At 45.9% G+C, this 13822-nt stretch overlaps 1 protein-coding gene across 2 annotated transcripts in view; it reads right to left on the bottom strand.

Moving 5' to 3' along the window:
• The window catches only part of rusc2 (RUN and SH3 domain containing 2), a 154891-nt gene that overhangs the window by 31057 nt on the left and 110012 nt on the right, over nt 1–13822 (bottom strand). For both annotated transcript variants that reach the window (XM_048526907.2, XM_048526897.2), the window contains exons 11-12: nt 12408–12582; nt 3107–3212 (exon numbers count right to left, since the gene is read on the bottom strand). In XM_048526907.2, coding sequence (XP_048382864.1) covers nt 3107–3212; nt 12408–12582 — 281 coding nt within the window. The remainder of the gene's footprint in view (nt 1–3106; nt 3213–12407; nt 12583–13822) is intronic.

Raw genomic sequence — 13822 nt, forward strand, 5'->3', positions numbered from 1 at the left:
CAGGATGTAACCAGCAAGGTCGACAACGGGAATTTGGTGGATGTGGTATATCTAAACTTCCAGAAGGAATTTGACAAGGTGTTGCATAAAAGAAAGATCCAGAAGATTAGATCCCAGGGGGTTAAGGATAGAGCACTGGCTTAGATAGAGGATTGGCTGACTGATGGAAAGCAGAGGCTCGGGATAAATGGTTCCTGTTAATGGTGGGGTGCCATAGAGTTCAGTTTTTAAGACTATGTAAATGATCTGCTATCAGGGACAGAATGTAACTTTGCAAAATTCACAGATGATTCTAAAATAGGCAGGAAAGCAGAATGTGATGAGAAGGTAAAGTGTTTACTCATGGATATGCTAGGAGAATGAGCAGAACCTGGCAGGTAAAGTTCAATGTGAATAAGTGCAAGGTTATCCATTTTGGCCAGAAAAACAAAAGGTCAAATTATTATTTAAATGGCAAGTAGATTCAAAGTGTGACAGTGCAGGGGGATCTGGGAATCTTTGTACATGAATTGTAGAAAGTGTGTATACAGGTGCGGCATATAATAAGTAAGGCAAATGGAATCCCTGCCATTTATTGCAAAAGGACTGGATTATAAAAGTATAGAAGTGTTGCTAGCCACTGGTGAGACCACACCTGGAGTATTATACCCAGTTTGGGTCTTCTTATTTGAGGAAGAACGTGGTGACATGGAAGACAGTTCAGAGGAGGTTTGCCAGGTTGATCCCAGGGAAGAAAGGACTGTTGTATGAGGAATGGTGAATAGCTTGGGCTTGTACTCATTGGAGTTCAGGAGAATGAGGGGGGATCTGACTGAGGTATATAAAATGGTAAAGGAGATTGGTGAGATGGATGTTGAACAGATGTTCCCTTCTTGTGAAACAGTCTCAAACAAGAGGTTATAGATATCAAATGAGAGGAGGTAGGTTCAAAACTGAGATGAGGACAAACTTTTTCTCTCAGAGTATTGAGAGTCTGTGGCACTCACTGCCTGAAAGTGCAGCGGAGGCAAAATCAATCAACAGATTGATGAGAGAAATAGTTACGGTTCTGATGAAAAGCGGGATAAAGGGGAATGGGAGCAGGCAGGAAACTAGAGTTGATTCCCAATTAAGATCAGCCACGACCATGCTAAATAGTGGAGTTGGGCTTAAAGGGCTGAATTGCCTACTCCTGCTCCTAATTTCTATATTGTCGGATAATCAGCTGAGAAGTAAAGATCTTGTAGCGTTGCCATCTCCAGCTCACTTAAGTGTTTGGTGGGAAGGCATTTGGATGGCCTTCCTGATTGGACTCACCAGCTGAGGACCTTAAATGCACCAATGAGATCTACATCACACCATTCAGGTCAACATGCAGGGGAGCATGACAAGCAACCTGGGCTCCTGTGAAAGTCCCACATTCGAAGGCATTCAATATCTGATCAAGGGATTCAAGCTTGAGAGATGTAATCCTGCTGAAAGCCTGTCCCTGACCTTGCTGCTGATGCATTTCTGTGCAATAGCTGTCTGTTCACCCCTACATTTGACATTACTCATGTACGGCCTAGGATCCAGCCCAATGGTTGGCGTCATTCGGTGTCAGACTGGTAACAACCACTGCCTCTCCATGGTGCTGCCAACAAGCAGTTGGTCTGTGATTGGCTGAAAGCCAGATTTCTGTTTGTACAGTGCTGCATTCAGCTAAGGCTTGGCACTGCTCAGTTAAATACTTAGGTGGCATTTAATGCAGTGGGACTTCTGTAAAAAAGATGCAGGGAGTGTCACTGGTTCTCCAGCCAGTGGGCAAGATCTCCATCACCTCCATTAAATATTGCCCAAAATGTGGTTACAAAACTAAAATTTACTAGAAAGCTTGATCTGGAATTGAACTTAAATACTATTTAAAAACACATTATAACTGAAGGAGTCAATAAAATTTTATAGAACATAGAACATAGAACAATACAGCGCAGAACAGGCCCCTCGGCCCTCGATGCCGCGCCGACCCGCGAACCAAACCAAGCCCCTCCCCCTACACTATCCCATCATTATCCATATGTTTATCCAAGGACCGTTTAAATGCCCCTCATGTGGCTGAGTTCACTACATTGGCAGGCAGGGCGTTCCACACCCTTACCTGCCTCTGGCATCTGTCTTAAATCTATCACCCCTCAATTTGTAGCTATGCCCCCTTGTACAAGCTGAAGTCATCATCCTTGGAAAAAGACTCTCACTGTTCAACCTATCTAATCCTCTGATCATCTTATGTGCCTCTATTAAATCCCCTCTTAGCCTCCTTCTCTCCAATGAGAACACACCCAAGTCCCTCAGCCTTTCTTCATAGGGCCTGCGCTCCAGGCCAGGCAACATCCTGGTAAATCTCCTCTGCACCTTTTCCAATGCTTCCACATCCTTCCTTTAATGGGGCGACCAGAACTGCACGCAATATTCCATATGAAGCCGCACTAGCGTTTTGTACAGTTGCAGCATGACATCATGGCTCCGGAACTCAATCCCTCTACCAGTAAAACCTAAAACACCATAAGTCTTCTTAACAGCACTGTCAACCTGGGTGGGAACTTCCAGGGATCTATGTACATGGACACCAAGATCCCTCTGCACATCCACACTACCAAGAATCTTTCCATTGACCCAGTATTCTGCCTTCCTATTATTCCTCCCAAAGTGAATCACCTCACGTTTATCCATATTAAACTCCATTTGCCACCTTTCGGCCCAATTCTGCAGTTTATCCACGTCTCCCTGCAACCTGCAACATTCTTCCACACTGTCCACCACTCCACCAACTTTAGTGTCATCTGCAAACTTACCATCCCATCCACCTATGCCTGCGTCCAAGTCATTTATAAAAATGATGAACAGCAGTGGCCCCAAAACAGATCATTGAGGCACACGACTTGACAACTTTAAGGGCATTTAAACGGTTGCTAGATAAACATATGGATGACAATGGAATGGTGTAGATTATATGGGCTTCAGATTGGTTTCACAGGTCGGCGCGACATCGAGGGCCGAAGGGTCTGCACTGCGCTGTAATATTAAAAAAAATTGCACTGCATCACAGATCAACATTGTTTTCAAGTTCTAATAACTGGTGCTAACTTACTTCAGAAGACCAAAAATGAATGCATTAAATCTTGTGCTGTGCCTCGTTAATTCAGAATACTGATTTATCTTGCAAAAAAGGTTGTTAAGTGCCTTGGTAGAAGGACCTGAAATGAAAACAAGAAAGTATCAAAACAGTAATCATAGACAACACATTTTATTTTGCATGTACTCTTGGAAATTTTTGGATGAGCACGGGTGGTGAATTGAGTTAGAACACTGCTCCTTCTGCTTGAGGATCTTGAATTTGAACAAATTTTGTGAAAATCTGGCGGAAGCAATCTCAGTCCCTCTTCTTTGACATTTGTTAAAGGTTCGGAATAAAATTCATTTCACTGGCAGTCATTCTCTACCTTTTGAACAATTGAAGAACGAGCATAAGATTTTTAGACTTTAGCATTAATTTAGGCACTCATTGTTCACAAGTATGTTGTTGCATCGGTCAAACAAGAATGTTTTCCTTAATTTGTGGTTGAGCACACTAAACCAAAGTGTATAACCAGGGAGGCTGATGTTTCTGGCCTAGACCCTTCTTCAGAAGTGGGGGAGTGGAAGGGGGTTCTGAAATAAATAGGGGGAGAGGAGGATGCAGATAGAAGATGGATAGAGGAGAATAGAGGAGGAGAGCGAACAGGCTGGTCAAAGAGGTGGGGATGGAGCCAGTAAAAGGTGTGAGGAGATAGGTCAGTCCAGGGAGGAAGGACAGATCAAGAGGGCGGGATGAAGTCAGTAGGGAGGAGATGTGGGTGCAGCTTGAGGTGGGAGAAGGGGATAGGTGGGAGGAATGTCAGGTTAGGGAGGCGGGGACGAGCTGGGCTGGTTTTGGGATGCGGTGGGAGAAGGGGAGATTTGAAGCTTGTGAAGTCCACATTGATACCATTGGGCTGCAGGGTTCTCAAGCGGAATATGAGTTGCTGTTCCTGCAACCTTCGGGTAGCATCATTGTGGCACTGCAAGAGGCCCACGATGGATATGTCGTCTGCGGAATGGGAGGGGGAGTTGAAATGGTTCATGACTGGGAGGTGCAATTGTTTAGTGCGAACTGAGTGTAGGTGTTCTACAAAGTGGTCCCCAAGCCTCCATTTGGTTTTCCTGATGTAGAGGAGGCCACAACGGGAACAGTGGATGCAGTATACCACATTAGCAGATGTGCAGGTGAACATCTGCTTGATGGGGAAAGTCTTCTTGGGGCCTGGGATGGGGGTAACGGAGGGGCAGGTGTAGCACTTCCTGTGGTTGCAGGGAAAAGTGCCGGGTGTGGTGGGGCTGGAGGGGAGTGTGGAGCGGACAAGGGAGTCACGGAGAGAGTGATCCATTTGGAAGGCAGATAAGGGTGGGGAGGGAAAACTGTCTTTCCAAGGGTCTAGGCCCGAAACAGCAGCCTTTCTGCTCGGCTTGCTTTGTTCATCCAGCTCTACACCTTGTTACTTCAGATTCTCCAGCATCTGCAGTTCCTACTATCTCTGTATAACTACACTGACACTTTATTAATTTTCTTAGGCATATGGTTAAGTATTAAAATGACATTATTGCTATTCTGTGAATAAGTTTAAGGGACAATGTATTAAAGTCAATAATGTATAGGCTCTGCTTTCTGGAAAAAAAGTTATCATGCTTGAGCCAGAGGTTTCCTGGAGTTGGCACATGAGGCAAAAGAAAAAGCAAACAGGCAATTGGAAAGTGAGAAAATTAAACAGCTGGGGAAAATAATCACTGCAAGATAAGTTTCTTAATTAATCAAGTTGTCATTAAAATAAGAATTTGATGTGTCTTCCAGAAAAAGGCATTCATTGTGAAAACTCGAAGAATGAAAATGTTATCAAATATATTATTAAGTCCAGAGGCATCAGGGTTTGCTGCCGGCAAAACTGTCCCTGCCATGATGTACATCTGAGAAACAGAAAGGCTCTGTGACTCTAGAAAGGCGTCAAGGAGAAAATCGTGAAGGAAGGTGATGACACGGTGATAATGGAAGCAACAATCTTTTAGTTACTGTATAGTGCAGAAAATTATATCTGGAGGTATAGCTAATTGTTGGGCGGTTGGATTTTTAAATTTCCGATCCAGATTACTGCAAATTCTTTGATATTCATTTCTTGCATTTATATTAAGTAGGGTGAATCCACACTCTGCATCAGATGCCACAAAATGGTTTTTCTCCTTTAATTGCATCAGTCTATTTCATACATGTGGAAGAACTAGGCGCAAATAATTTTAAACAAAGAAACCTTTGCACTTACATAGTGCATTACTATACTGTATACAAGAAATATCTTGAAGGACTTCAAATAAGACTAGTTATAGAGTCACAGAGCATGGATACAGACCCTTCAGTCCAACAATTTCACCAACCGTGTTCCCAAACTAAACTAGTCCTACCTGCCTGCGTTTAGTCCATACCCTTCCAAACCTTTCCTATTCATGTACTTATCCAAATGTCATTTAAATGTTCAAACTGTACTGACATCCACCAATTCGTCTGGCTGTTCATTCTTCACACAAACTACTCTCTGCGTAAAAAAAGTTGTCCCCCATGTCCTTCATAAAACTCTTCTCACACCTTAAAAATATGCCGCCTAGTTTTGAACTCCCTCACCCTAGGAAAAAGAACCTTGCTATTCACCTTATCTACGCTCCTCATGATTCAAAGTGTATTGATTCTTTTTGTATCAATCAATTATTTTCTAGGGTTCATGTTATAATATTGAGGTACTGCTAGAGAGAATATTGGAGGCATCGTCTTCCAAATAAAATGCTAAATGAAATGAAACCCTGTCTGCTGTCCATTCAATGTAAATCCCTGGTGCACTAATCAATACTTATTGCTCAGTCAACATCCGTCAAGCAGATTATCTGGTTGTACAGACTAAAAGTAACTTCCCAGAAGCAGCGATAAATTAGAAGATGGAAGAGAGGAACTCAACAAAATTACAACACCAGTGAAGTATGTGCTGAGTGAATTGTTGAAACAGTGGGATGACACGTGTCTGGGAGCTGATTGACTTCATCTGAGAAGAATTGGTGAGTGAAGTCGTTGATGCATTGGTTTGATTGTTCAAAATTTCCTTGATTGTGGGACAGTCCCAGTAGATTGAAAGATAATAATACAAATCCTTTATTCAAAAAGTGACTAGAGAGAGCAAGAAGGAAACTAAAGGCCAGTTAGCTTGACACCTGTCACAGGGAAAATGTTAACAATTATTAAAATAAGTTATCATAGGTCACTTAGATATATTCAAGGTAATCAAATTCTGCAGGGTTTTGAGATAGGGAAATCAAGTTTGGCCAATCTATTGAAATTCTTTGAAGAGGTAACATGTGCTATGGATGAAGGGTAACCAAAGTAAGTACTGTATATAGATTTCCAGTCAACATTTGATAAAGTGCCACATCAAAGGTTACTAAGCAAAATAAAAGCCATGATGTAGGGGATAACATATTGGCATGGATAGAAGAAAGCTTGGCTAACAGGAAACAGAGGATAAAAGGGTCCTGTTCAGATTGGGAAGAGAAAACAGGTGATATGTCACAAGGATCGGTGTTGAGACTTCATCTGTTTACAATTTATGTAATGACTTAGATGAAGAGACAGAGATATGGCTACCAAATTTGCTCACAATCAAAAGACAGGTATAAAAGTAACATGTGAAGAGGACATAAGGAAACTGAAGAAAAATACTGAAAAGTAAAGTAACAAAACTTGTGGCAAATGGGGTATAATGTGGGAAAATGATGTGATTGTTCATTTTGGCATGAAAATTTAAAAAAGCATCTTATTTAAATGGTGAGAAATTGCAGACCTCTGAGATTCAAGGGATGTCCGTGTGTATATCGCAAAGGGAATTTAAAACAGAAGTAGGAGTTATGGTTCACTAATAAAGGTCACTGGGTAGACCGCAACACCAGGGCAGGATATAAATGTAGAGAGGGTTCACCAGATTAATATCTGTAATAGACATGTTGTCTGATAAGGAAAAGTTTGACAGACTAGTCTAGTTTCTACTGGAGTTTGGAAGAATTGGAGGCAACTTGATTGAAACATATGGGATAATCTAAAACCAGGGTCTCCGTTTTAAAAGAAAAATCAGGGAATGCTTAAAAGAGAGGTTAGGCAAAATGTTTTCTGTCAAGGGGTCACGAGGCTGTAGAACTGTCTTACTGAAAAGTTGCTGGAATCAGAGTCCTTCAAATTTTTTAAGGCAGAGGTAGATAGTTTCTTGTTAATGAAGCAGTTGAAAGGTTATCAGAAGAGGCAGGGATGTGGATTTATGGTTACAATTAGATCAGCCATAATTTTCTTGAATGGAATAACAGGCTTGAGGGGCTGAATGGCCTATTCCTGTTCCTATTTGATCTGTTGGACTCAGAGGCAGCATTCCTTTCGAGACTCAGAGGACCATTAGAGCTGTGTTACCATGGCCCTGAAAGGAGGCTGAGAGGAGTAAAGGCTATGTCCACAGTCACAATGGACAATCTTAGGCCTGTCTGTTTGCCTTTTTCATCTCATGTAACACCATCCTCTTACAGAATTATCAGTTCAACTAGTGCCAACTTATTTTTAAAAAGCTTTTCATTTCACTCTTCACACACTTTGCCTAGACCTAATTCTCTGCCATTATCTCTGATACTATTTTAACCTCACTGCGAAGCCTCTTCCAGGGATGCCTAACCTGAAGAAGTTACCCTCCTCCCTCCGGACCAACCTCAGGGAATCTCTCTCCCATTGCGACTCTCTTGTAATCTCTTCGGCCTTGAAACTGCTCGACCATGTCCTGAAGCAAACCAGGTACCACAGCCACATCACCTTCCTCAGCACCTGCCTATGGAACCAGATCATCCCCAAGGGACTACAGTCCACATTTCAGCCTTCCAAATTTGGCCCCAACCGTGACCACCTCGACACCCAGAATATTCAGACCCTTCAGAAGCGGTTCTCCCTGCGAGTCCTGAAACAGACACTTGCAGCCATGCGCCAGCACCTCCACACACTGCAATCCAGCCTGCCCCACCTCAGAGCCTCCCTCTCCCAGACCTGCAAAGGACCCCTGCTGTATTTCATCCTCCGCAGGATCCACAGACTGAATACCCAGTTCCACTCAGCTTTACTGCACACCAAAAATCGTAAGTACAACCAACTCACGGGCCCCTGCCACCCACAAGAGGATTCCTGTGCCTCCCAAATCCCGACTCTGTCCCTGCCCCTCCCCACCATGCACCCGCCGCCATTGACCATGAGGACACGGCGGAGACCCCACCGATGACGTCACATCCGCCTCCACCGGCCACAGAACTTCCGGAACCGCTGCTGCAGTCACCACCTCCACGTCCAGGTACAACACCCCACACACCACCCTCACTGCAGCTGCTGCCGCCCACCCCCATCCTCCAACCGCCGACGGAACCCCGTCCACGGTCGACGCCGACGGAACCCCGCCCACGGCCGACGGGACCCCGCCCACGGCAGACGGAACCCCGCCCACGGCCGACGCCAGCGAAATCCCGCCCACGGCCGACCGAACCCCGCCCACGGCCGACCGAACCCCGCCCACGGCCGACCGAACCCCGCCCACGGCCGACGACCTCATCGCTCCGCCCACAACCTCCACAGCCAGCAACCCCAGAGAAGACAGCCACACTAAGCCCTGCCGCATCTTCACCATCCCCCCAGACCTCCCACTGACTGAGGACGAACGGTCAGTCCTTAGTAAGGGGCTCACCTTTGTCTCCCTACAACCACACATCAACGAATACCAGTCACGGTTGGACATAGAGCAGTTTTTCCGCCGTCTTCGCCTCCATGCCTACTTCTTCAACCGGGAACCCAACCCTCCTTCCACTGACCCCTTCACCCGCATCCAACACAAGTCCTCCTCCTGGACACCACCCCCAGGCCTCCTACCCTCCCTCGACCTCTTCATCTCCAACTGCCATCGGGACATGAACTGCCTCAACCTCTCCACCCCTCTCACCCACTCCAACCTCTCCCCCGCAGAACGAGCAGCCCTCCGCTTCCTCCGCTCCAACCCCAACCTCACCATCAAACCCGCAGACAAGGGTGGCGCAGTGGTAGTATGGCGCACTGACCTCTACATCGCCGAGGCCAGACGCCAACTCTCCGACACCACCTCCTACCGCCTCCTCGATCATGACCCCACACCCGAGCACCAAACCATCATCTCCAACACCATTCACGACCTCATCACCACAGGGGACCTCCCACCCACAGCCTCCAACCTCATTGTTCCCCAACCCCGCACGGCCCATTTCTATCTCCTTCCCAAAATCCACAAACCTGCCTGCCCTGGTCGACCCATCGTCTCAGCCTGCTCCTGCCCCACCGAACTCATCTCCACCTATCTGGACTCCATTTTCTCCCCTTTGGTCCAGGAACTCCCCACCTACGTCCGTGACACCACCCACGCCCTCCACCTCCTCCAGGACTTCCAATTCCCTGGCCCCCAACACCTCATTCACCATGGACGTCCAGTCCCTGTACACCTGCATTCCACATGGAGATGGCCTCAAGGCCCTCCGCTTCTTCCTGTCCCGCAGGCCCGACCAGTCCCCCTCCACCGACACTCTCATCCGCCTAGCTGAACTCGTCCTCACACTCAACAACTTCTCTTTTGACTCCTCTCTCTTCCTACAGACAAAGGGGGTGGCCATGGGCACCCGCATGGGCCCCAGCTATGCCTGCCTCTTTGTAGGTTACGTGGAACAGTCCCTCTTCCGCACCTCCACAGGCCCCAAACCCCACCTCTTCCTCCGGTACATTGATGACTGTATCGGCGCCGCCTCTTGCTCCCCAGAGGAGCTCGAACAGTTCATCCACTTCACCAACACCTTCCACCCCAACCTTCAGTTCACCTGGGCCATCTCCAGCACATCCCTCACCTTCCTGGACCTCTCAGTCTCCATCTCAGGCAACCAGCTTGTAACTGATGTCCATTTCAAGCCCACCCACTCCCACAGCTACCTAGAATACACCTCCTCCCACCCACCGTCCCGCAAAAATTCCATCCCCTATTCCCAATTCCTCCGCCTCCGCCGCATCTGCTCCCACGATAAGACATTCCACTCCCGCACATCCCAGATGTCCAAGTTCTTTAAGGACCGCAACTTTCCCCCCACAGTGATCGAGAACGCCCTTGACCGCGTCTCCCGTATTTCCCGCAACACATCCCTCACACCCCGCCCCCGCCACAACCGCCCCAAGAGGATCCCCCTCGTTCTCACACACCACCCAACCAACCTCCGGATACAACGCATTATCCTCCGACACTTCCGCCATTTACAATCCGACCCCACCACCCAAGACATTTTTCCATCCCCTCCCCTGTCAGCTTTCCGGAGAGACCACTCTCTCCGTGACTCCCTTGTTCGCTCCACACTGCCCTCCAACCCCACCACACCCGGCACCTTCCCCTGCAACCGCAGGAAATGCTACACTTGTCCCCACACCTCCTCCCTCACCCCCATCCCAGGCCCTAAGATGACATTCCACATTAAGCAGAGGTTCATCTGCACATCTGCCAATGTGGTATACTGCATCCACTGTACCCGGTGTGGCTTCCTCTACATTGGGGAACCCAGGCGGAGGCTTGGGGACCGCTTTGCAGAACACCTCCGCTCAGTCCGCAACAAACAACTGCACCTCCCAGTCGCAAACCATTTCCACTCCCACTCCCATTCTTTAGATGACAAGTCCATCATGGGCCTCCTGCACTGCCACAATGATGCCACCCGAAGGTTGCAGGAACAGCAACTCATATTCCGCCTGGGAACCCTGCAGCCATATGGTATCAATGTGGACTTCACCAGTTTCAAAATCTCCCCTTCCCCTACTGCATCCCTAAACCAGCCCAGTTCATCCCCTCCCCCCAATGCACCACACAACCAGCCCAGCTCTTCCCCCCCACCCAGTGCATCCCAAAACCAGTCCAACCTGTCTCTGCCTCCCTAACCGGTTCTTCCTCTCACCCATCCCTTCCTCCCACCCCAAGCCGCACCCCCAGCTACCTACTAACCTCATCCCACCTCCTTGACCTGTCCGTCTTCCCTGGACTGACCTATCCCCTCCCTACCTCCCCACCTACACTCTCTCCACCTATCTTCTTTACTCTCCATCATCAGTCCGCCTCCCCCTCTCTCCCTATTTATTCCAGTTCCCTCTCCCCATCCCCCTCTCTGATGAAGGGTCTAGGCCCGAAACGTCAGCTTTTGTGCTCCTGAGATGCTGCTTGGCCTGCTGTGTTCATCCAGCCTCACATTTTATTATCTTGGAATTCTCCAGCATCTGCAGTTCCCATTATCCCTAATTGTCTGCCAGTTCCTTTATTAAACATGTCTGGCTGGCATTCCTTCACTAATATCTTTCTTAAAGTCTGCTTGTTAATTAGCTTTGATCACCCTTCCTAGCAGCTTCTTCTTTGGCTTGGCGTCATTATTTCCTCACACTTTTGAGAGAGGCTTTTTTTAAAAAGGTAATATTTAACGGTAATGTTTTAATTGTACGAGATTTTAAATTATCTGTCAAGAATAGGAGTAAAATTGCTGAAGAATTGACTGCCATCGAGTGATATTATTAAACACAACTGAGTCAAGTATAGTCTGTCTAAATGCACAACAAAGTTATCTTTACTTCATTCTCAATAGTTGATTAAAATTCTCTCTACACACATCAAACCAATGGAAGTCATGTGGGTGAATTTTGACACCAAATTACATTTGGTTTGAGAATGGGAAGTTAAAAAAATAGTGGAGGGGGGTGCGGAATGGCTTGGTGATGTATGGGGACAGGAGGCAGGAAAGACGAAGGGCAAAAGAATAGGAGACAAATGGAGAAATATGGTGCAAAAGAAAGGGTTGGGGAAAAGAGAAAAAAAAAAGAAAAGAGAAAAGAGCAACCAAGGAATAGAACTAAAATAAAAACACTTTTCAGGGTTTTTCTTTAAAATACAGTCATCATTAGTTCATAACAAAACATGAGCAAATATAACATTTTTGGTCCAAAGGTTTTGGTTCACCATCATGATTGAAAGTTCAGACCATCCAAGACATTACAAAATGCTAAGAGTAAAGTTGAGTAATAGATATTACTGTATTCATGTAGCAGCTTCAGAGCTACCAATTTGTTTTACTTTACAAAAAGAGAAAATAATATTGCTAGTTGCCTAAATTATCAGTCTCGATCTCAATTTTAATTAATATTGCTGGAAATTATAATTAAATTGTGACTTTTAATCTGAGCATTGAGCATTTTAAGACTTTGTTTGGCTATTGGTGTAAGTGTGAAATCATACCAAGCTGAGTAGAAGCCTCGATAACAATCCATGGCAAATTTTTCCTTTGTCCTACGATCATATCCGGAATGTATGCCTTCAACCCATCTTGAAGCACATTTTTCATTGCTGGACACAAGTACTTGAGTATCAGATGGCCTACATTGGGACTTACTGTACTGTTCCCAAGTTTGGCCTATAAAGAAAAATGCCACTTATCAGACTTCATATTTGTTATGGCAAAAAGCATTAGTTTGAATTCATTTTCCTTCATTTTATTGCCAGCACCAGTTGCACCTGTGTCATACAGGCATAGAGATCTATTGCATGGGGACAGATTATTTGGTCCAACTCGTCCATGCTGACCAGACATCCTAAATTAATCCAGTTTCATTTGCCAGCATTTGGTCCACATCTCTCTAAACCCTTTCTATTCATTTATCCATCCAGATGCCTTTTAAATGTTGTCATTGTACCAAACTCCACCAACGCCTCTGGCAGCTCATTCCATTTAAGGACTACCTCCTGCATGAAAACGTTGTTTCTTAGGCCCCTTTTAAAGCTTTCCCCTCTCACCTTAAATTTATGCCCTCTAAGTTTAGACTCCTCCAAACCAGGGAAAAGACCTTGTCTATTTACCCTATCCTTGCCACTCATGATTTTATAAACCTCTGTAAGGTCACCTCTCAGCCTCTGATACCCCAGGGAAAATAGCCCCAGCCTATTCAGCCTCTCTCTATAATTCAAACACTCCAACACAGGCAACACCCTTGTAAAGCTTTTCTGAATCCTTTCATAGTTCACAACATCCTTCCTATAGCAGGGAAACCAGAATTGCACACAGTATGGCCTGACCAATGTCTTGCACAGCCACAACATGACCTCCTAAATCCTATATTCAATGCACTGACCAGTAAAGGCAAGCAAACCAAACACCTGCTTCGCTATCCTATCTACCTGCATCTCCTCTTTCAAGGAGCTGTGAACCTGCACTCCAAGATCTCCTTGTTCAGCAACACACCCCAGGACCTTACTAGTAAGTGTCTAAGTCCTGCCCTGATTTGTCTTTCCAAAATGCAGCGTGTCACATTTATGTAAATTAAACTCCATCTGCCATTCCTTGGCCCATTGATCCATCTGATCAAGATCCCGTTGTACTCTGAGGTAATCTTCTTTGCTGTCCGCTACACCTCCAATTTTGGTGTCATCTGCAAACTTACTAACCATACCTCCCATTTCACATGCAAATCATTTATATAAATGATGAAAAGCAGTGGATCCAGCACTGATCCATGTGGCACACCACCGGTCAGCCTTCAGTCTGAAAAGCAACGCTCCGCCACCACCTTCTACCTTCGGGCCAGTTTTGTATCCAAATAGCTAGTTCTCCCAGTATTCTGAGTGATGTAACATTGCTAATCAGACTATCACCAGGA

The sequence above is a fragment of the Stegostoma tigrinum genome, chromosome 1 (assembly GCF_030684315.1).
Source record: "Stegostoma tigrinum isolate sSteTig4 chromosome 1, sSteTig4.hap1, whole genome shotgun sequence".
In the NCBI taxonomy this organism is placed as follows: domain Eukaryota; kingdom Metazoa; phylum Chordata; class Chondrichthyes; order Orectolobiformes; family Stegostomatidae; genus Stegostoma; species Stegostoma tigrinum.